This window comes from Leptosomus discolor, chromosome 1 (genome assembly GCF_034619465.1).
Source record: "Leptosomus discolor isolate bLepDis1 chromosome 1, bLepDis1.hap2, whole genome shotgun sequence".
Lineage (NCBI taxonomy): Eukaryota > Metazoa > Chordata > Aves > Leptosomiformes > Leptosomidae > Leptosomus > Leptosomus discolor.
This window is the reverse complement of record NC_141391.1, coordinates 166,411,129-166,434,765: the sequence shown is the minus strand read 5'-3', so window position 1 is coordinate 166,434,765 and position 23,637 is coordinate 166,411,129. Positions and strand designations below refer to the sequence as shown.

At 37.7% G+C, this 23,637-nt stretch overlaps 1 protein-coding gene across 1 annotated transcript in view; it reads right to left on the bottom strand.

The window, feature by feature from the left end:
• Nucleotides 1-2,181: 2,181 nt before the first annotated feature.
• The window catches only part of BLTP3B (bridge-like lipid transfer protein family member 3B), a 40,748-nt gene continuing 19,292 nt past the window's right edge, over nt 2,182-23,637 (bottom strand). Inside the window, exons 12-21 of the mRNA XM_086461792.1 lie at nt 22,144-22,285; nt 21,109-21,302; nt 17,704-19,202; nt 17,115-17,290; nt 15,560-15,696; nt 13,830-13,980; nt 8,163-8,419; nt 5,877-5,985; nt 3,025-3,194; nt 2,182-2,307 (exon numbers count right to left, since the gene is read on the bottom strand). Of these exons, the coding sequence (XP_086317918.1) occupies nt 2,182-2,307; nt 3,025-3,194; nt 5,877-5,985; nt 8,163-8,419; nt 13,830-13,980; nt 15,560-15,696; nt 17,115-17,290; nt 17,704-19,202; nt 21,109-21,302; nt 22,144-22,285 (2,961 nt within the window). The remainder of the gene's footprint in view (nt 2,308-3,024; nt 3,195-5,876; nt 5,986-8,162; nt 8,420-13,829; nt 13,981-15,559; nt 15,697-17,114; nt 17,291-17,703; nt 19,203-21,108; nt 21,303-22,143; nt 22,286-23,637) is intronic.

Sequence of the window (23,637 nt, the reverse complement as noted above, 5' to 3'; positions counted from 1 at the left end):
CAGTAATGTCAAGTCCACAACCAAGCACACCGATCTCTTCTGAACTGTCCACAGATGATCCTCATTACTGCAAAACTGCCATGAAGTAGAAAGAAACGTATTCAGCTTTAATGAAGTGCAAGAGAGCAACACCCTGAATTTCAACATCTGTACTGAGCTGGTTTGGGTTGTTGTTTTGCGTTTAGTTTGCGTCAAAAGAAGCAGGTACTAGCTGGTGCAGTAATAAGGACAGGCGTTTGATATTGCTGTTTATTTCTTTTAAAAATTAGACAATTCTCAATCTATTATTCCAGCAACATGCTACTAAGCACTCTATACATTCCTTTCCTCAGAATAATTCTAACTAGATCTTAGCAGGGATAAACCTGTAAGAGTAAGAATTACTGACTTTAACAGTACCAGTCAGAATTAAACCCGTTGAGAACTCCTCCCCTGAATCTGACATGATATTTGTGTGAAATTGGCCTACTCATATTTAATACTGTGTTGTCTTAAATACCTTTTGAAATAGAAATATTTAGTTTCTCTATTAGAAACAGTTGTATGTAAATTTTTTCACCTTATTCAGAATAATAAGATAAAAATTTCCATGGGCGTTAAAGGGAGTTTCAACTAGGGTTTTGTAAGGCAGGCTTTAAAATAGTGCCTGAACCAGTTCTTCCACACAGTTCTTCATTAAAATCTACATACTTTCAATAACTATTTTCAGCAGCGTAAATTATGTGTCCTCCAAAAAGTTTTAATGAAAACCATTTTAATTAAAACTAGTTTGACAGCCTGAATATGCAAAGTCAAACCACAGGATACTAAATACTTTTTGAGATTTGTCTGCGTACCTATAAACAAAACTTCCCTCAAACATCCCATGGAGCAGAAATAATTGTGGTAGCAATTAGAAGATTTTCAGTTGTCAGATTCAAGGTCACTAGTTAAATTATTCAGTCATTTTTACTTCTAGCAAAAACAATCTCTTACAGGCATGTAGGGTTTTGTACGTTGTTTCCTAAATTGTTTAGAAGCACATTATTATAGTCTCTATTTTACAGTGTTGTGCTTTTCTATTTATTTATCTGTACCAGTTTTGAGCTGAAAATTATTGTTCAATTTGTACATATCACCCATGATTTAAACTGTATAATTACATTTCATGTAATCTCACAATTTCACTGGGTAATTAAATGATTCTCTACAGCTTTTTTATCAAAAAAAAAAAAGCAATATACAATTAACGAATCCCTGTAGGCTTTCCCCCCCCCGTCACAAGCATTGATATTACATATTTAAATACATTAGACCGAATCCTTGGGCATGTCTGATGAGTTGTGCAGAAATCAGACACGCACGCAAAACGGCTCAAAGCTCGCCTTTCACAAAGGGCCGGACTCTATTGCAGGGCTATATCCTCATCACAGAGAGAGGAAAAGAAAAAGTGTGAAATGATGTCTAAATTACATCAGCTGTACAGATACAGTGGACCTTCCCGCAGAAGGAAAGCCCAGTAGTACGCCCTCTTACTTACATTCTCCAGCATTTACTGTGGTATTTTAGGAGTACATATAGGAAGGGTATATGGAAATCTATAGCACCAGAGGATTATTCTTAAAATCCTCTCTGGGCAAATTACACTGAATTTAGGGCCAGTTTAGGGCTGGTATTTTAATTTTCAGCAGCTATACTATTCTAGAGGATCAAGCCCATATCATCATAGTGCAAATGTGACCTCCTGTATAGATACCTTGTGGTAATAATAAGCCAACACAACCTTAACAAACAGAGGTACAATTTGTTAATGAGGCATGGTACATTTTACTCAGGTATGCACCTAGGCACCTTCTTTCATAGTTGAGCCATCCACTTTTCAGAAAACATTTTAAAAACAACATCTCCTTTGATAATATTAAAAGTAGATGAGATGATTTTTTTCTTCAGTAAATTAATAAAGTACAGTATAAACCGATTTTTCCAAAGTCATTTCAGTTTAAAATAGGCTGAAAAAAGTTACAATGTTTAATGATAATTTCAGAATAGTAACTAGTTCACAAACATTTTGTTTGTCATGAGAAAACTTGGTCTGTGACAAAAAAAAATAACCACGTCTTCCAGCGATCTACAAACAGTATTTCAGATGCCATCATCACCTGAAGTTCTGTTGATGATACCTTGCACCAACAGAACACTGTCCTACTGATGATCAACATTCATCTTCTTTATACGATGAAGCAGGGCATCTTTTTCCATTTGGACCTCAGCAAGAGCCATTTTGGCTTTGGCTAGTTCCTGCTTGAGACATTCATTTTCTTCAATCAGCTGAAATGATTGAGTCAGAAAAAAGCATTATTAGTATTCCTGCATATGGACAACTTTTTCCATGACAGTAACATTTAAAATACCATATGCTCACATTCACTGCTGAGTGCAGGTTTGTTGGGGCTGAGTCAATTGCGACGGATTCCCAGCCACTGAGGTAGAACACAGAGAGGAGCTGATGCAATTAGCTCAAAAGGCAAGACACTCGATTGTTTTAGCTACGCCATTTCTGTTCTGGAGTGGAATGGAAGTGACACCAGGTTCTGAGCTCTAGGAATGGATTCTTACCCAGTGGAAAAAACCAGCCAAATTGATCTGCGGTTTCTGTCACCATCAATCAAAATCCAGGTACGATTGATAGATGTGTAAGGGTCTGACTTAACATTCTAGTCTTTTGTCTTTGGCAGTTGTGTTGTACAGGGATGAGGGAGATGGGGAGAACAAGAGGCTTGCTCCCTCATAAAACTCTATCTGATGTAAAGGAGAAGAATTAGTCTGCAGTGTACTATTCCCCTATTCAGAAAGTAGCATTAAATTCATTTTGCATGCCTAAGTACTGAACCATACTATAACATCCATAATTGATATTTTCCATCTGAAACAGATTTCTAAAAAGAAGTAACCCGCAAACCCACTCTCAGATAATCTAACAATTATGACAATGACTGTAACATAATTTCGAGGGGGAAAAAAAGCATCAAAAGTAATTCTTAATACCTCATTTTTAAGGAAGTCAACTGAATCCCTGCTTGATTTAGAAGGTCTGGGAATTTCACAAGTAGTCTGCGTGGCTTGGTCCTGTGTTTTATGTCCAACAGGTCCACTTGCTTGCTGCAATGCACTACTTGAATTCTTCATCTTTGACACATCATTTACTCTTTGATTGTCTATATCACAGAAAGATACTTAAGAGTAGTGCTTAGAGGGTTTTGTAGTCTTTTTTTTTAAAAAAAAGTTTGATTCTCATCAGCACATAATTAAAACCACCAAAACAAACATACTTGTAATGTTAAGTACATTTATGTTTACCTCCCAAAACCAAATTTAAGAATTAAAAAAAAAAAAAAAAAAATTAAAAGCCATACACCCTTTTGGAGGAAGAAAGAAAGGAAAGAAGGCATGAGAAGAAGCAATACGTAGCTTCCAGCTTGAAGAAAATGATCACATTTTTATACTGACCAATATCATCACCACAGTATATGCTTTCTGAATAATTAGAAGTTTGAGAACTATTAATATTGCTATTAATATACTGTCTCCAGGTCCAAATCAGATCTGAAGACTGCATTTACATTTGAAGACACAGTGAGATAAACCTGCAGGATCAAGTTTTTAAATTAGGAAATAACTTAAATGACTTGGCATTAAAGAAACTTTCTAGCATTTTTAACTGAAGTGCACTGTAACATCTATTAAAACATACTGCTGTACACCAAGGGAAAAAATGAGGGTCATGGTTCTAAAAAAACCACTCTGAGTTGTTTTTCTTTCTTAAACATTTCCTTCTAAACAAGAGTTTTCTGTTCAGTACCCCCTCCTCCCACCACACACACATCATAAATGTAGTGCTGCAGATACATAAATCACTGCACTGCAGATAGCATTTGACCTATGCCTTTGAAGTTACTGTACCTGAGCAGTCCAGGACAAGAATACGGATCAAAGCACTTCAGCAAAAAAGGGAAAAAACATGAACTGAAACAAACCTTAAAACTATGTATTTTCTCACTAAATTACTATTTCTTCCAATGTTTAGTATAAAAAGATGACTAAAATGCATTGAACATCTTTAAACACTCGAACAATGTATTAGATAATGTGGAGAAATTAAAATACAAGCAAATCATGCCACAGCATACCTCTGAGAAGTCTGGTCCATCTTTGCTACACCTTCCCATTAGGTAGGTGAAGGGAGCACTAAGATCACCCTGCAGCCTCCTCTTCCCCAAGTCATACAATACATTGCACACTGTTGGATTAATTTATTCAGGACCTGGATGAAAGGGTGGGTACACCCTCTGCAATTTTGTGAACAACAGCAAATTGAGGGGTCAGTGACTCACACACTGAGGGGCAAGGCTGTTTTTCAGAGGAACCTGGAGAAATGGGCTGACTGGAGCCTCATGAAGTTCAGCTGAAGCCAGTGTGAAGTCCTGCAGCTGGGAGTAAATGACCTCTTGCTCCACTACAGGTTGGGGACCAACTGGACAGAAAGCAACATTGCAGGAAATGACCTGTAGGCCTTGGTCAACAAGAAGATTGACCAGGAGTCAGCAGTGAGCTCTGACAGCAAAGACCAGGCACATACAGACTGTACTAGCAAGCAAATGAGGGAAATTATTATTCCCCTATACTCAGCACCAGTGAGACCACACCTGGAATACTGGGTCCAATTTTGGTTTCCCTAGTGTGAGAAAGGTACTGACAGCAGAGGACCACCAAGATAATCGTGGCCACGAGCACGTGATGTACAAGTGAGGGGCTCTGAGAGATGCACCTGTCAAATCTGAAGATGAGAAGGCTATGGGGGTTATCTTCATGCCATCTTTGCCTAACTACCTAATTGAGGGGTATAGAGAAGATGGACCAGACTTCCCTGAGGTGCCTGGCAAACGCTCAAGCACCTCTGACTTGAGGTGGCAGGACATGAAGCAATAGACACAAGCTGCAACAAAGGAAATTCCAATTAGACATTACCAAAAAAATTAACCATAAGGACAGTCAAACACTGGGACGGATTACTTAGGGCAGGTTGTGGTATCACCTTTTTGAAGCTCAAAACTTGACTGGACAGGGCATTGAGCAACTTGATCTAATCTGCCCCTGCTTTGAGCAAGGAGTAGGACCAGATGACCTCTAGAGGCTTCTTCCAACCTAGATTACTCTATGATTCTTTGACATATCTGTGAAAGACAACAGTAAAGTTCCAGCTCTAAATGTATTGCCTTGTTATGAGTATTCACTATTTGCCCATACTTGAAGAAAAAAAACTGTAAGTGTATACACGTTTCATGAAAAGTATGAAGTTAGATCACTGTTCGAAATACAAGTCTCAGTGCAATCCCAGCCATGAGCTGCCAGGACATCACTGCAATATACGGAATTGAAAACTGCTACTTGTACTTCTCAAATAGTCTTTTGTTTTACAATATTCTTTATTATGACCCCTAACACAAAAACACAAAGACCACAGGTAACCACCTTGGTAATCTGTAAAGAAAGGCAATTCTTTTGTTTGGTTTGTAGCCAAGCAAAGAAACCTTAGACTTAGCATGGCCAAGTGATATGCACCAATGAAGCACATCCTGATGAAATTACACACATACTGTTATTCCTGACAGAATGACTCAGCTGTGGATTGTTATCACAGCCAATACACTATTCAAAAAGGTAATTTTCCTCTGTGTGACTACACTTAGAATTAAAGTATAGGGCAACACAACTTACACAAATTATCATCAGTTATCTTTTCATTATTAGCCACATGTCTGCACAAAGGAAAAAAAAAAACAGTATTAACAATAATTAGATTACAAAATTCAGATGTCAAGGTGCAGGAACATACTAACCTCTAATGAGAAAAGAGCCATCATCATTCCTTTCTATCCAGAGTATGTCAATATGTAGTTTTATGGGTACCAGCTCAGATGCCTTGAGATTTTCACGTGGACTGTCATCCTAAAAAAACACAAGTATCCAAAAATGAGTTTACCAGGAAAACAAAACCGCTAATTAAGATGTTTAATTAAACATTTGTGGATTTAATGAAACTTGAAAAGGAACATTTCAGAATAGAATTTTCTAATGGGATCTTCACTAAACTTTTTCTCCATTTTTTTCTTCCTGGGGATCGTATTAAAGACCCAAATTTATCTCTGGAGTAAGTCTGCTGAACTCAATATATACAGTCTAACCAAAGTACTTCAAAGTACTCTTACAGACATCTCAATAAGATTATATCCCAACTCAAGACATTCTTCAGCTCAAGAGCTCTCTGAGTCAGAGATAAGAAGACTGCACTATAGTACCTGATTTCCCCTTGAACTATTTAAAGATTGAATGGGTACAGCTATCAGTCTTCAGCGGATTTTGTCTTTTTAGAATTTAGTTTGGGATGACACCAGCTGCAGTTTAGTTATATTATTGTACTCAACAGAAGAGAAACTTCACAAATTACTTCTTTTGGGGTCTCCCCAGGAAGTCTTTATAGTTCATTATCCCTGTCAAGCAAAATAACACAGCCAGTATGATCAGAAACTATACATATCAGCATTAAGCACGTAGCAAGAAAGCTGTTGAGATATAAACTGCCCAAGTTTCTTGAAACAGCATTGAGATTGCAGGAGAAAATGGAAACAATAAAATAACATTTCTTAAATTCTTCCCCTCCACGAAACACACTGCCATCAAGTCTCATGCAGAAAAAATAGAAGAATATACTTCATTGAATAGGCAATGAAGCATGAACTTGAAACATATCTTCTTGCTCTTTATTACCCAACAACTGTATAGAAATGAATCATCCGTATGTCAAGTTTGCAGTTTGTCAACCATTACGAGTAACTTCGCTGTGACTTTCGTGCATTGCTGAGTGAGCACTTCAGTGCTTTTGCTGCTGAGCAGACTCCTGTTGCCAGTTTATTCATGTATATTGCCCACCTCCAACAGCTACTTTCTCAAGAACATTTTCCCTAAGTCTGCCTTCTTGCCAATAAACAAGCACAACCCTGGTTTCAAATTTAAATGACTATGTGTTTAGATTCTCCTTTTTGCATATGGGCATTCACGTTTGTGAGCCATCGAAATCTGAGGAACAGATCCACAGCTCTTACAGAAAGTGCTTACGCTACTCCTGTGGTAGAAAAGGCCCTAAAGGAGTGCCTAAGGATGCTCAGGGGATGGAAAAGCTGCATCACAGAGGGAGGGAACACTGACGTACTTTGGGTAGAACACCCCAGAGACAACAACTGCCCTTCCAGTCAAGAATGATCTTAGCAGAACCAAGGCCTTAGCCCCAGATGCAGAACTGGAGCTGCAATTCCAGTCCTCACTTTGTTCAAAGTTTATATAGATGGTTAGAAACTTCCAAAGCAACGTTACAATTATCTTTACATTTGTTTCATTTTTCGTTGCGTCCCTCCCCCACTCCCAAAAAAAGAAGTGTCCTTATCTTTATATTCAATGGTTACGCAGCACAGAACTCACCATCTCCTTTAAATGTCTGAAAGAAAAATCCCCTAGGAGACTTGAGCATGAATGTCCTCTTAATGTGACTATTTTAAGCTACGGTGGTGAGAAAAGCTTGCATTATTTAGTATCTGTTTCTAGGTAGGGCAGAACATGAAATCTGGGTTCTAAGAAACAGTATTCAAGTGGTTTGAATTGGAATTCCCATAACCTTTTCCTTCTTTTGTACTGAACTTTCATTGCAAGAACTATCCTCTAAGTAGGACAGGGAATTAACCTCTAAAATCTGTGTTTTGTTACTAGAAAACCATCACTCTGCTAAGCAAAAAAGCCCAACCAGAAAAACCCACCTTGTGCCTCTAGGAACTTTGTACACCTTACCTATAAAACTCCCAGACACTGTCACTCTACAAAAGAGACTGGGAGAGGAGGAAAAAAGTATAAAACATTAATATAAATAGCTTGGTCATGCAGAGAATTGTCCTCTAGGCATACCACAAAGCTAACCAAATCTATGGATTTTTAAATTGTTTTAGTGTTATCTAAAGACCTGCCAGAGTACGATAGCAGCTTCTTTGAAGTTAACTGTATCCAGATTAGTAGTTTATCATCAAAGAAACAAAACCACAATTTCTTTAGAGCAGCCAAATAGCTCATTGTTAACATACTTTTAAATTAATCCTTGCATTAGAAACCTTTATCTTCATAGGCATCACTTCTGCGACAGTTTCGTCTTCTAGAAAATGCTGAATGTTTGTGAGGGAAGATGTTAGAAATTCAGCACTGAAGTTCTCTACGTGACACTGAAGAAAACCGTTTTTTACAGCCAGCAGAGAATGTATGACAGCACTAGGCCCACTTTCCCATTTCAAACTAATCTCAGGTGATGAATTAACTGGTCCAGCCACAGATTTACAGTCGGAACCTGTTGCAACAGGAAAACAAATTTGCATTAAAATATTGCAATGTACAAAAAATCAATTACGATGCCATTACTTCTACCTCTATTGTCCAACTGATTATCCAAGAGTACTTTAGAAGTATTATCCAAGAATTACAGCATTGCAAATACAGAACTTCAGAGCAAATTTCCAAGCATATCACCTCAAAGTACTACAGAGAAATAAACAGTACATACAAGGACTAGTACCTCACTGTGACAACAGAAAAGGACAATACAGAAGCATTGATGTGCACAAAAAAATTGTGTTTCCTCAATGTCCTGACAATGGAAAATCAATTACTTTGCATATTCCTCCACTAACTACTTCAATTTTCATTCAGAAAAACACTAAAGTCACTTGACTCTGTCAGGAGAGCAGCTATTCTCTTGGAAAGGCAGAATTTCCCGACTCGGGAACTTACTTGCTAACACACAGGAACATAAACAGCAATGCAGTAAGATGGAGAACATGACCACATGCTGCTTCCATAATTTGGGTGGCACAGATTTGAAACTTAAAAATCCCTAGCAGTTTCTTGTTAGTTTCTGTATCTTTAACCAGTAAGGACAACTGCAACATTCAACTAAACAGTTCTAAAAATAAAATAAAACATTTAAACATTTAAGGTAACCAGATATCAGGGATGGGGGGGTGGCCAGTATCCATTTGTTGTACAAAAAAAAAAAAAGAGCATTCACCACCAGAAGTAAATGCCCCACGGGATTCTCAAGTCATTTGGTCACTATGATGGCTGACTTACAGAAATTATCTGTATACTCACAGTAATTCACAGTAACTACATTACAAAACAAACATTGAAACTTGAAAGATAGCTGAAATCAAAGTAACTCAAGTAAAATCAACTGAATTACACCAATTTATATTAGTAGAGCATCTAACTGTTAAACAAATTTAAGAGAATTAAAACCAAACAAAACGCTTCTTGGTTTAAACTCTGGTTCCCTCAGGGAAGTCCAATGTTTACAAGCTTAGAAATTGGAAAAAAAAGAAGTGGATAAAGTTGAATTTAAAGATTATTTTTGTTTCTTTAATACTATTCTTTCTCCTTTCCCCATATTACTGACATGCAGTTTTACTGTAATCTTCCCCTCTTGATTTCTGCCTGTGCATATATGAGCAACTACCAGAAAGCTGAAGAGAAGGCGTACGGGAAATCTACTAGCATCCTTCCAATACCTACAATGAGGTTATAAAGACAGAACCAGGCTCTTCACAGTGGTGCTCCTCAGAAGGTTGAGAGGTAACAGCTCAAACTGCAGCAAGAGAGGTTCAAACTATATGTAAGGAATGAGGAAAATTAAGTAGTGGTGCAGCAAAGCTGATCCTGCTTTGAGAAGAGGATTGGACTAGAGATATCTTGACACTGCCTCCACTCCTCTACCCTCAATTATCCTGTGATCCCATGAAGTGCAGGTTTCCTCTGTGCAGGCTTCTTTGCTGTGTGCTATCTAATGTTAAGTAACAATGCATAGTGTAACGCCTGCAGCACACTGTACCCCTCCATTTCAGAGACAGCCTGCTCTGAATAATCTTGACATGTACTGCACAAGAAAAACACAGTATGCTGGCGGGCTGCAAGCTACATTGCTTCTCTTCAGTAAAACTTATCCTGGATGCCTTTATATAAAGGAAAACCATACTTCTCAGAATTAGTGTTCCTTCTGAAATTACACATCTGGTATACAAGGCACTTGGTTAAAAGTGCAAGGCATCACTGCTGATCACATTACATTTGTGAGACACAAGCTGTTTGATATGTCAAACCTCTATAAGTATACTCAGGTACCCTGTTAAAGAAACGACATTTGCAGCATGTGAGCATATTTTTAAAAGGTATCATTAGTATATTGTTAATTGCTGCTATTCACAGCTACTATACACATTCACAGCATTAGTACTGAAAGGATTCGGGTTCTTGATACACTAAACCAGACGAAGCATAGATCAAAACTGTAGAAACCAGATGACAATTCATTAAGTCCCACTGACACTATGCTGGGTCAGTGTCATCGAAAAACTTAGGAGGTGAGCTTTGAGTGAATAAAAGCTAGGCAGATTAGACAGCATGTCCACGCTGAAGTTAGAGCGGCCTCCCATTGGTATCCCACGGGTCTTTGCAACAATCCCTTCTGCATGCTCCCCGGTTCTTGTCCCCAAGATCAGTTATCTCCAGATCCTCAAAGCTTTTTCAAGATAGGATGATAAAGCATAAGCTTTCTTTACGGACAGATACAGATTTTCTGTGGTTTCAAAGTTGCAGAAGTACCACATGCACGTAGCCTAGTCACTGGCCAGAGACAGATCGAGAGTCAAGCCCCAGTGATGGCTGGGTACCAGTCACAGCAAGTTCTCCACTGGACCTAGGAGGAACTCCTGTTTGCTCTTGGGAAGCAGTAGTAGGGGAATGTCACCTGTTCAGTTCCTCTTAATCAATATGTGATGTATTATTTTTCAAAGCTACAGACCAGATCGCTCTGAGATGCCTCTGGAACCTTCAGCTGTGGCTTATAAAGGGCTTAATAAGAACCTGTAAGCAGACAGAAGACACTGGGGCAAAATTGGATCTGGTCCAGGTTCCTAACAACTGGAGAAGTGGACTACAGTTCTCACGGATGACCTAGCGCAGCAGTAGAGTCAGGGCATATGCATGTATCTATTGGCACTAGAGTCAGGGTGGATGAATGTATCGTCCACCTGGGTTGACTAAGACCAACAGGAAGAACTGTAAATGAACATGAGAAATTTTAGCCTCTGAGGTTTCCACAACACTAACAGCCATGACTCGATCCTTCAATCCTTCCAATGTTTAAGAAGCTCTAGATCTCACATTTCCCTCTCAAAAAAAACCCAAACCAAACCAGAACGAAAACCAACCGAACAAAAAAAGCACACTAGACATATCAAGTACCGTTTGCAGCTCTAGCCCAGACAAAAGAGAATTAGCTCCCAACAGTCCTTAAGAGGAAGGGCAACGCTCCAGATGGGAGAACAATGACCACTCTGCCCAATGAGTCTCTGCAATTGATTTGGGAAACTTTATCTCCCTCAAGATATATATTCCACAAATACAGAGAAAGAAGTAAGTCGCATGTGCCCTAAGTACTTCCAGACCAGAAAAGAGTGCCTGCATCATTGCCAGAAGAATCCACCAAGTGTAGAAAAACAGCAGAAGAAAAGACCACACATTCAGTCTCAGCCATGAAGTCAATCTTGGTTATCTCACAGGTATCTGAAAGGGGCACAGTCAAGAGAGGATGAAGAAAAAATAGCATTAAACAATTCAGAAGCTGCTACAAACTGCTGTTCCCTTCTCCTCCAAACACAAGTTCTCAGTAAAAGCACTGTTGCTCCCAGAGTACCTCTGCTATACTCCATCCCTCCTTCTTTGTTATTGCTGCCAGACAAGACCTGATAAAGGCATCATCCTGCAGACCTGCAGGGAAGTGTACAGTTGGCCCATTACCCTCAAACTTATTCCAACTACTAGGCATATTTTTGCCTTTCTACACCTACTGCATTAACAGTACAGTAGGTTTTAAATAGTTATTTTTACTGAGAACAATTTTGTAGACTGTTATTACGATGATTATTCATTGCTTTGCATGGTTCCTCAGTTTACTGGTTACAATTGTTAATTCAGCACTTGAGTGAGTAAGTGGGTTTTTTAAAGGTCTTGGGGGGAATTGCTTTTATGGGGTATTTTCTTATGCTTTTGCTCACTGGTTCTTTTAGTTCTACTTTGTTACCGTTAAATCATTTAAATTGTTTCTTTTGATCTAATTCTCAAGCTTTTCCCCAACCTTGATCCTCTGGAATACTTTTTTTTTTTTTTTTTTTTTTTTTTAACTGTTTTCTCCCATAGTTCTTCTAATAGAATAAATGTGGGAGATGGGGAGCAGCAGTGGCTGCAGAAGATTCCCGACTCAGTACAGAAAGCACAGCCCTACAGTGGAGAAAAGGCAAGATCAGTGGAGAGAAGAAAAGATGTACATTACAGAATGGGAGCGATCAGTGAGGTACAAAAAAAAGTGTTGTTGGCCCACCCATCCAGACACCCAGAGAGAGAGAGAGATACGAAGTATTTGGAGATTCCAATCACATTATAACCTTTTGCCCATAAAATAATCAGCCAGTGCACAAGCATCTCAATCAGCTAAACCAGAGGAAGCAGGTTATAGTTTTAGATCCATGTGAGAGCAGGGAGGTGGCATGTTCTTACTATTTACTCCCTCTTGCTTTTACAGAGGATATGACAGATAATCAGACCTCAGTTTGCTTGCTGTATGAACTGAAGGTCAGCCATGAGTCTTCCCTGCTGGCCCTCCCTCTTGCCTTCAGATGCCTGAATGTAACTGCAACATCGTGCAACAGCTGCTCAGGCAGCAGCCGTTGGCAACTGCTCAGCTTACCAGTAAATGGGTTCTTTAGCTAGGACATCAGAGGCTGTACCACCAAGCACACCTCCCTGAAGAAAATCCATGCCGCTGGAAGGCTGGAAATAAATGGCAGCCAACAGCTGCTATAGCTGTTTCCTGGGAAAGGTGATGAACCAGAAGCAGGAAGCAGGTGCATCAGGGATCTGCCCCAAAATCCCTACAGCACAACAAAGCTGGCATCCAGCAATCCATGCGGAAGGCTGGCAGAGGGAAGCAAAGCCAACTGTGACATGAAGTGGCATGCCAATACATCATGCCAAGGAAAGAAACCTCACAGTATGAGAACTAGGTTTTCTGGCAGAGAATGTATACATACTCATGCCCAAGAACAGCTCTGACAATACACTGGTTGATCTAGTTGTGCAAATATCTGGCATGAAACTACACCCCATGTTCCTACCAAGTTTTAAAAAAAAAAAAGGTAAGGAAGAAGACTGTCCTTGCACCTCATCTTTGCTGACACAGTCAGTTTTTAAATTTTCTTAAACCACAGATCATAAATCTGTTTAAACCATGAGTGTTAATTTAATCTAGACAAATAGATCTTCAAAAAAAAAAGAAACAGCCCTTCAAACAAAGGTATATTCAAGCAAAGTATCGTTAGAGCAGTAACAGAGTTCCATCTTTATAAAACAATAACTTAATGTTAACGCAACTTATTTGATTTTTAAAAAGCAAACTAATGATCAGAATTCAATGCAATGTATTTTTTCACCCCTACTATCAGAAATTGTTCCATTTTTGCTTCTTTCCCTTTTAACATATGGCAATTAGGAAAGAAATCAGAGTAGATATCCTAAACCAGCATAAAAGGGATGCTATTGTACTAAAATAAAATTTCTTTTGTGCTTTAAGGCTAATACAGTGTATTTACTTAGAATAAATGTTTCCAACCCAAATTTCACAACATTGAGATCTCATTGTTATTTCTTACCAACAGTTCTGTTGCAAAGATAATGCCGAACACTGATATTTCCCAACTGATTTGGTATCACTCGGTTGACCTGTAGGCATATTTCTGTGTCTTCGCCTCTGATATCAATTTCACCATTAACACCAAATATTTGGAAGACCACAACAGACATCTGTCAACAAAATCAAGATAAAATAATATGAGATTCTAAATTGAATTTACAGTGGTTATTGGTTTTTAAGTTCTGTCTAAACCTTTTCTCCCACAAAAGGAAAAGAATCTTTGTATCCATAACACCTGCTCACAGAAAAGCAAAACGTTTTCTCACTTCCTCTTCTTTTCTTTTTGTACCTACTGGCTTGACAATGGGTTGCTCGATTGTCTGTCCAAAGACAGCCACTTGTATTTATAACCCACTAACACCAATTCAATATTGGCCAGAAAAACCATGAAAGTGAGACAGACTTTCCCCACTCTGACAAAGCAGCACGAGACCTACGTGACACCTGAAATTTTCTAAGGCTACGTTCAACTTCATATGATAAGCACAACCAAGCGCTGAATCAGACCAGGTTAAAGAACTAAACTTTGGCTATCTGCATAGTAGTCAGCTCTTTTTCCTCTATTGGATTGCAGTATCTTTAAAAAACAAAAAAAAATTAGCAGTCAGATTCAGAAGTCAGTTTTGGTATCAGAAGATGTATGTCCATCATCATTACTACTACTTGTAGCAGTACTGCATACTACTACATACTACTATTACTACTACTAATTTTTCTAACAACTTTTTAGTTATATTCCACAAGCAGAAAAAAATACGCTAATATGCTTGAATGAATTCTGTTTTTTCCATGTTACTTATATGCACAGACTACTGAAAGTTTACTTAAAAGGAACCAATCATTTAAGTGAGCTTTTTTTTTTTAAATTAAGGCGATCCACAGGAATTTTAAGGCAAAGGTAGGATTACACAACTAACATTACTACAAAGCAAAATACATCAGCAAGCACACAACAGATTTCCATAAATTCACTGTCTTTGGGCCCATATACCCAGGTTTCCAGTTCATGACCTTAACTGATACAAGAATATAATTTAAGCAGCATTGATTAGGGCAAGGATCAGCAAGGAATAAGTAGACAGGCAGATGGAAAAAGATGGACCCTGCATAGTGTCTCAGAGAGGGAATCTCGCTCTAGATGCACCATTCTTATAATCTTCTCTAAATACTGGGCATTATCCTGACATAATCCAGGATAAGAGGCATCTCCGATCTGACCCAGTAGTCATTATGCTGCTATAGGCAAATACTACAGAATGCTACCAGTGCTAAGGAAGCATCTCCATACAGCAGATGTCAGAGTTACGGGGCTTTCTGTTATCTATACTTGATGATGTTAAAATGCTCATTTTAAATATCATATTCAACACAGCATAAAAGAACATGATGATATTATACAATATTGCTATGTACTAAAGCAGAAATATTTTCTGACATTTTAAAGTGGCTACTGTCATTTACCAGCAGTGGCTACAGAGGAGATAAAATGACAGAGGATGCTCAGTGTAACTTGGATTATAATCTTCATTTGTACATAACACAAGTGCACTAGATCTATAGGCTCGCATAATGCACTAACAAAAGCTCCCCAAACGACTTGAAAAATCACCTCTAAGAGCATTCATTTTAGCTCTGTTTTAATGTTCAATGTACTGAAGCATGTATTCTAATGGAATTCAATAATATTACCATTTCTTCACTAGTCTCATGGGTATTTTCTGATGCAGCGCTCATGGCATCTGGAGATGACTCATCACAATTTTCAGTTACGGTGCCTCCTTCATGGGCATTTTCTGATGGGCTTTGATAGTTTGTGGCTGTAATACCTTCCAAATGTACATCAGGAAAAACACAAAGTTAGCATAGCATAACCTGAATCACTCCTGCATTAAGAATAAAGTCAGTGTCTGTTACTGTATGCATACATTAACCCAATTTTTAAGATAAGCTGAATGGCTTATTAAACAAATATTTATGATTGAACTGTCAAATTCGTTCCTCTTACAGAAAGTTTGAAGTTCTAGATGCTATGCAAGTAAGGCTGCTTATAGTGACAAAATCAACACGGCACTCTACATGCATTGTTTAAAAAGTTGTCAAGGGCCTTTTTTAGTCTTCTAAATCAAATATAAAACTGAGAAAAAGGTTAAAGATTCCAAGGCATGTATCTAAATGTGCCTTTAGAGCAAATGTTTGTTGTTTTATGTTTAGAGAAATAAGCTATACATATTTTCATTAGAGTGATCGTGGTAGTGTTTCCTTGACAACTAGAAAGCATGCAGACTTAACCTGCAGTTAAATATTGTTTAACAAGCTAAAAAGACATATAAAGGTTATTTAAAATGGAAAATGTATTTTATGGCATACTCCCACACAGGCACATGCACGAATACTCCTGCAATCCAAATATATAACAGGTTTGTAAGTGAAGCATTCTTCTCATTATTGCTCTAGACTGAAAAGAAATCCTATGGTAAAAAAATATTGTCATTCTTCATTCAAAGTACAATTTATCAGAAAAGAGGAACCAATAAAGTCTTCTTATCGTATTTCCTGACATTTGAAAATTATTTAATCAGTTCTGCCAGAGAGCTACTAGATCATTACAGCTGCATAAGCCCACAGTACTACAGACTATATAGACATAATTATCATATGCCTGAATTCCTCCCTCAGATCAGGAGGAAATGCTCGTGCATAGATAAGCAAAAATTGGACAAATACCTGCTGTTAGACAGTCAACAGTTAGGAACTGTTCTGTAAGCAACAAGCTGCAAGGAGACTATCAAGTCTATCTGTCTGGTAATTAGCAGGGTGACTATTAGTGAAAACCCATTTGTTTTTCATCTACTTTTAAAATTAAAGCTTCGTTACCACTTCAAGCATAACACCGATTCAGGGTACAAACCTGTAAACACTTACAGCCAAAGCAACAGCTTTTAAGCAAAGCAGGGAACAGTTCTGCTTAATTCAGAGTTGCAACATAGCTCTGCAAAGCTTTTACTCTCCTCAAGAGAGGAAATTAAGTAGTGTTTCATTGAGTAGCACTGCTTAAGTAGCACACATCATTGCTCTCCCTTGAATTGACGCGCTGTGAATATATTTGATATTACTGACTACAGAAGCGAACAGAAATAGTGCTGTAGAGTATTCAGAATTTGCTGCACTAAAATCCTCTTTGAGTATTATTTTACTATCAATATTTTCATGTATTGCTTAAAAATATTTTGTTAAATCTGCTTACCTTTCTCCAGAAAGCTTTGGCTGTCACTTCCATCACTTTCTATCAAATGATCCTCTAGCATCATACTATCAATAGAGATGGTATCCAGAGAGACTTGTGATGGACTTCTCTTCATATTCTTGTAAGAAACAGAGAATGCAGGGAGGTTGGACGGGCAGCGCTCCTTAGGCTTTGCACTTTTTAAATATAAAGATATTAGGAAATTACTATTTCAAATTAAAGGAACTGCATAGAAGTTACTTTAAAAAAATCGTCTAAACCAGGCAAGATACAAAGGAAAAAAAAAAAAATCTGATTATTCAATAATTCTTTGTCAAGAAAGAGACAGGCATAGAAACATAATTCCTGTAGATATTTTTGTCTATATTTTTCCCAATACATATTTCATAACATTTAAACTGAAAGTAAATAGTTTAAATCAATTAAACAGTACATTTTAGATTTCACGGAATGCTGGATACTGCATATCTTATATCTGTATCTAGTAGATGTTCACTTCCATTGACCATTAGTAAAAGTATGTGGCCAACAAGACTGATAAATATTTGCAATTAGTAGGAAAACTGATTCAGTATTAAATCTTCTATACCTTGATGAAGACTGGGATGCAAACATTCTAACAGAAGTCACTTTGTCTTTGGTGATTTCAAACTCTTCAGATTCTAAGGCAGTTTCTGTTTCCAAGTCAGTGACTTGGTCAGGACAGCCTTCAGTCGTGCCTTCCTGTTCATTTAACTTATTTGAGAACATGTTTTTGTCATCCTCTTTATCAATGAAAAATTCAGTGGAATCTTCTCTCTTATTTAAAATGGATGCTGAATCCCTAGGATGCAAGCCACTTCTCTCACTAAGAGGTCCACAGACCTCCTCTGAATCACTTCTACTAAAAAGTCCACTGCTTCCTCCTTCACTCGTATCTCCCAAACCTTTATCTGATGCATCATCTGAAAATGACATTCCTTTCTGAAAATCCGTATTACTGTCTGATTTAAACAAAAGAGGATCTATTAAAATTCCTTTATTAACTTCAGCATTCAGAGGCTTGCAGTCATTTACATAAGCAAAATTAGTAATACCAGCTTGCACTATCTTATCGCCAACTAATTTACTCTCTGAAGTAACAGCTTCCCCGTTTCCCAAAGGAGAGAGCTCTGATGCCATGGGACTTCCTTCTTCCGCAACTGGAGACTTACAAGAGTTTCCCTGAGTCACTGGATGGAGTAGTAAGGCTAGTTCTGCACTTTTCAGTAGGATCCCAATGCAGACATCTGTTTGCTTTGCCGGTTTTCCTGTCACTGCTTCTACATCATTCCTTACGTTTTCCAGGAGCAATACAAGAGATTCATGGAGAAACAGCAAAAAAAGATACTGGTAATGATTGATCTGCACGCTTACATGTTTTTGAACATGGACAAGAACATGTACATCTGCATCAGAGGAACAGCTTTCAGAAAGCACTCCTGAAGTGTCTGACACTTGAATGCCATTGGTCAAGGGCTCTGTTTCACTGCTGTAATATTCCTTTAGAAGTTTTTTACGTTGCAGTCTGTTAGCAAGATCACTAGATTCACTTTTTGGAAAGTTCAAAGCTGTCTCATTATGCGATAAAACCTCTTTTTGTGTCTTTGCAAATCTTACTGGCTGGCAAATCCAAAGTGAAAGTGGGAACGAGTCCACAAAGCTTATGGGTCGGCCTTTCCCACTTTTCGTTCCTTCATAGTCTATCCAAAATTGGGAAAAATGCAAGGCCCAAACATCAGTGGCTGCAGATGTCTTTAATGCATATTTATTCAATTTTGGGATGATATAACCTTTATAAACATCATGCATTTTAGTATCTTGTTCATGAGCATGTCTCTGGAAAATTGGATGCAAAAGATTAAAATTCTTCTGGGACTTAGGAAAAGTGGTAAAAGTTCTACTGAAAAATTCACAGTCTTTGAAGTTCTGAAACAAAGCTTCCAGATCAGAGTGTCTGCAGTTTGGCGAGTATCTTGTATTTGTAGCAATCATCTCTGAACTTTGAATGGAAAGTGCACGAGGTTGATCTTTATGAATTTCAGGTTTGTTTTCAGCTGGGATGATGAACTGCAGGAGAGAAATATATTTTGTCTAGTTAGAAGAACGTAGGTCAAGAATGCATACAATTAAAGAAACAAAGTAATAACCGTGGCAGCTAAATAAAGGAATATAATTATAATTTTATGAGAACTTAAGTATACCAACACAGAATAGGAAGAAGTCAGGCTCATAGATTATAATTTGTGTTTCCTCTCATTTTTAAGAATGATGCTGTGGCACCTAAAACTCAATGTTTGTACAAAGCTGTGAGGGTCTTGGACTTTTCTTATCTGAAGGATTTAGGTCAGCTATATTAGGCTGAATTGCCTCATTTCTTCAACTCAGAAAGCTTGGCAGAAAGTTTCTTCAAGTGTTCCAAGTATTTACAACTTTGAACTCCAAATTATAATTCTCTGTTTTGTCAAATAGGGTTTTTTTACTATGCCATTACAGTATTTTATTTCTGTGGTAACACAGCTAATATTCTTAATATTGCAGGATATAGAACAGGTATTTTGTGACCATTATTCGATATCAAAATACATTTTTTTCATCATAAAAATAAAAATATGCTCCAAGTCCTAAAACCACATCAGAATAGTTCAGTAGAACTGGATTTAATTTAGCTTGCATATCTTTAGTGCAAGTTTTAAAAGCAAAACATATTTTATGTCAAATGCTGTATCTGGTGGTGTTAACACGGACCTTGGCCACACTAGTTTTGCTAATATCAGTGACACTACCTTCTGTCACAACATCTCCATACTGAATCTAGAAAGATCAGAGTAAAAAAGTAATCCTAAAGACACGTGAAAGATGGGAGTGATGTAGATTCTTCATGTAAATAAAAGGTCTCAGAACAAAATAACTGAATAGATAACTATATAATAATCTACTATATGACATGTAAACATCAAGCACACCAATAATAAATGACTCGTAATTTGCTAGAATAAAAATAATGCAGGTAATACAGGAATGAAATAACTAATATAAATCAAGGTTTGAATACTTAAGAATACTTTTAATTTTATCTTCTCTTAGCTTAGTGGGCTATTCACACATAGTAATTCAATATTAGATCAGTCTGTATTTGTAGTTGTCTGGTTATTAGCTCTCAGTAACTGTCTTCATTCAGTATAAACTATGTCCTTTTAAAGTTTCATTAAATATGCACCAAGAGCCTTACGAAGATAACCATCTCTCCGTACACTGACATTTTAGAACCCTTGAAACCTTTCCTGTGGGCACCATTGAAAAGACTCATTGTTTTGTTCACCTCTGAACCTTGGAAACCCATTGGCTGCTCTATAATCCTTCTCCTCCAAAGGAGGAGAAGACAAGGGAAGGAAAAATCTGATGTTCAGCTGAATTAACAAGTGCCACTCCTCTGGAATAAACATATAGAGAACTTGTGTACCTGAACTACAGCCAGGGGCCAGCATGAAACAGAAAACGGTGAGAATCGGTTTTGGAGAAGGAAATACACCTTTGGATGAACTGCCTTCTTTACTCCAGGCATTCACCAACGAGATGAAAGAGTTTTGACATACTACAATCAGAGGAACAAGGGAGGGCCCTTGCATTAACATAGAGTGCAAATATGAATTTTTTGCTAGTTGTTTTTACTTCAGTGCTTTTTAATTCTGCTACATCAGCTTCATTGAACACAATGAAATAATTTGTTAATACTCCCATTCAGGTCTCCAATACAAACCCAAAATACCCCTAGGGACATAGATGAAGTAACATGGAAGACAGATGTCTGTCTTCAAACCATCATATTCTACACACTTTTCCAGAGCAGCATGGGTTGTTTCTTCATTTATTTGTCCATTTATTCATTAAGCTGCTTTGCTAACAGCTTTTCAGAATAAGAGAAAAAGTATTTTCTTCCAAGGAAGCACAAAACCCCTCCTCAATGACAGCATACCTTTAACATTAGTCCATCAACTCTAACATCAACATGTTCATCTGATTTTGAATTGTCATTTAACTTGTACATGGCCATGAACTGAATAAGACTCTGTTTCAAATCCAACACAAACTGATTTAGCCAAAGAATACTTCTCTCATCCAGGGTGAACTGCAAAGCATTCAGCTGGCCATACAAATTGGGAGATGGAACTAAAAGAGAAAACAAAACAAAATCAAATCATGAGAATATGTAAAATGTTCAGGGGTTGGGTTTTGGTAATTGTTGTTTTGTTGTGTTTTTGTTTGGGTTTTGGTTTTGGGTTTTTTTGGGTTTTGTTTGTTTTTTTTTTTTTTTTTTAAAAAAAAAAACGAGTGCAGACTTACATTTTGACCAGTATTTCACATTGGAGAAAGAATGGAAGCCCACTCCTTTCTCCAAGGAAGAATAAATTGCTAGAAATACCTAAAGTGATGCTTCTTTCTCTCACTCCAAGCAAGTAACTGAATTTTTGAATGTAAAAGCTAACATTAGAATGAAGTCTGAGGAGAGGGAGAGAATGTCCTCATTACAGAGGAAGGGCAGGACTAAGGAGATTTGCTGTCCTCAAGTCCCATTCCCAAGAAATCCACTGATATTTCTGTATATAAAACAGGGCCAGCCCCATAACACACTAATAAAAATAACTCCAGTAGATCTTCATTGCATTTGAGATACTACTGCAATAGTTTGAGTTCTTTGACGTAGCCATTGAGTTCTTTTACGCAGCCAGATGGTGGAACTGCAGAAACAATACATGTGTGTAGGAGAATGAACAATACATGTGTCAGCAAAAATGCTGTGAATATTTTCAGACTTAAAAAACATTTTTATAAAAACCAGTATTTATAGGAGTTTGCCAGGAGTAAGCACTGTGAAAACGGAGCAGTGTTGTGTTCTTTCCATTTCAGAAAGCCATTACCTATTTCCAGTTGTCAACCTGGAACCAGTATTAGGCTTCATAAAGGTGAAAGTAACAAAATTTATGGTTCAGTACAAAAAAAAAGCTCTTACTAGGGAAGTCCTTTCCATCTGGGTAGTAATATTCAGTGAATTCAAAATGAATAGCAGGCATTTCTGGTGGAAGATAAAGTGACTTTTTATTGCAAGAGATCAGAGCTTTAGGGGAAGAACGACACTGGTCCGCTGTTGAAACCTGTAAAAGATAAAAGATTAATTTCATTAATAGATTACGTTTTTACGAGTCATTAAGCATTTGCAGTTGCAAGGCACTGCCCCTAGTAGAGTAACATTCCACTGCTCTCAGATGTAGATCCCAAACTACTCAAAGTGCTGACAACAGAAACATCTAGTTGCCTTGTAGTAGAAGCAATCTGCATAGAACAGTTTCACAAGAAAACTATATAGTATTAACGGTACCAGAACCCCCTCCTTCAAGTGATGCAGGAGGCAGCAGGTCATTTTCAAAGGCGTTCAGCAGAAGCCTAGAATGATCGGCTGTCTTTATTGCAAACACTACAGCTCCTCTATAAGCAATTATGCTAGGACGTGGTATATTTGCATACCGTCTGTCCAACAGGATCCCATATCTAGACGATAAGGTAAGTTAGATACGTTTATTACACAAGTGTTAGGAAGTCCTTGTATTGTCATAAGGACAGATTCCAGTACATGGGCCAACACTCGACTGTGTACTGCTAAGCAAGGTGTTCAGCATGCACCTGCAGAGATATATATGCTTGGCTATGCCCAAAAAGTCTACTTCACAGGAGAATCAAGACACTATAGAACATTTTTGTTTCCAGCCAGTGTAAATTATGAAACAAGAAAGAGATCACCTTTTGATATATATTTGACCTTAAATTTCTTGGAATGTACCCTAGCTTCAAAAGTATGCTGTCAAAAGAAAGCTCTTTCATCCAACACTTAGGAGGTCAGACTGCTAGTTTGAAATTAGCCAATGTATTAATATTGAATATATGACAATGTCTACTTGTATTAGTTTCACTGGAAATAATGAATATATAACCTTTATAAGCCTGCTTCACTCTATGTAGCTGTTTTCAAGCTGCAAACATCTCTCTATTAATATAAACAAAAATTCAATAACAGATCTATTTAGAAAAATAGCTTTTTGTAAATTGTATAGAAATAATGACAACTAAAAAAATTGAAAATATATTTGTGTAGGGAGGAGGAGGAGGAGACAAGTACCTGAAGAGTAGAAGGCAAATGAAAACACCGGCAGTACAAAATTATATTATAAACACTTCAAACCCAGATGAAGACTCCTGGCAGCAAGCTGCAACCCACTCTACCAGAAGTGATATGGCAAAAGAGCATTGAAAATTGGAACACGTGCAAGTAGAAGTCACAATGATTAAGGGCACACATGAAGCATTTTTGTTAGGACCTGAAATTTAGAGTGGATCCTCCTTTATCACTACCATTCTGCCCCAGAGATGTACTCCTTCTCTATTCCAGTTGCCTCCTATCTGCACCAAAGGGTGAATCTGGATCACAACCAGCAACTAAAAAACTACTCAC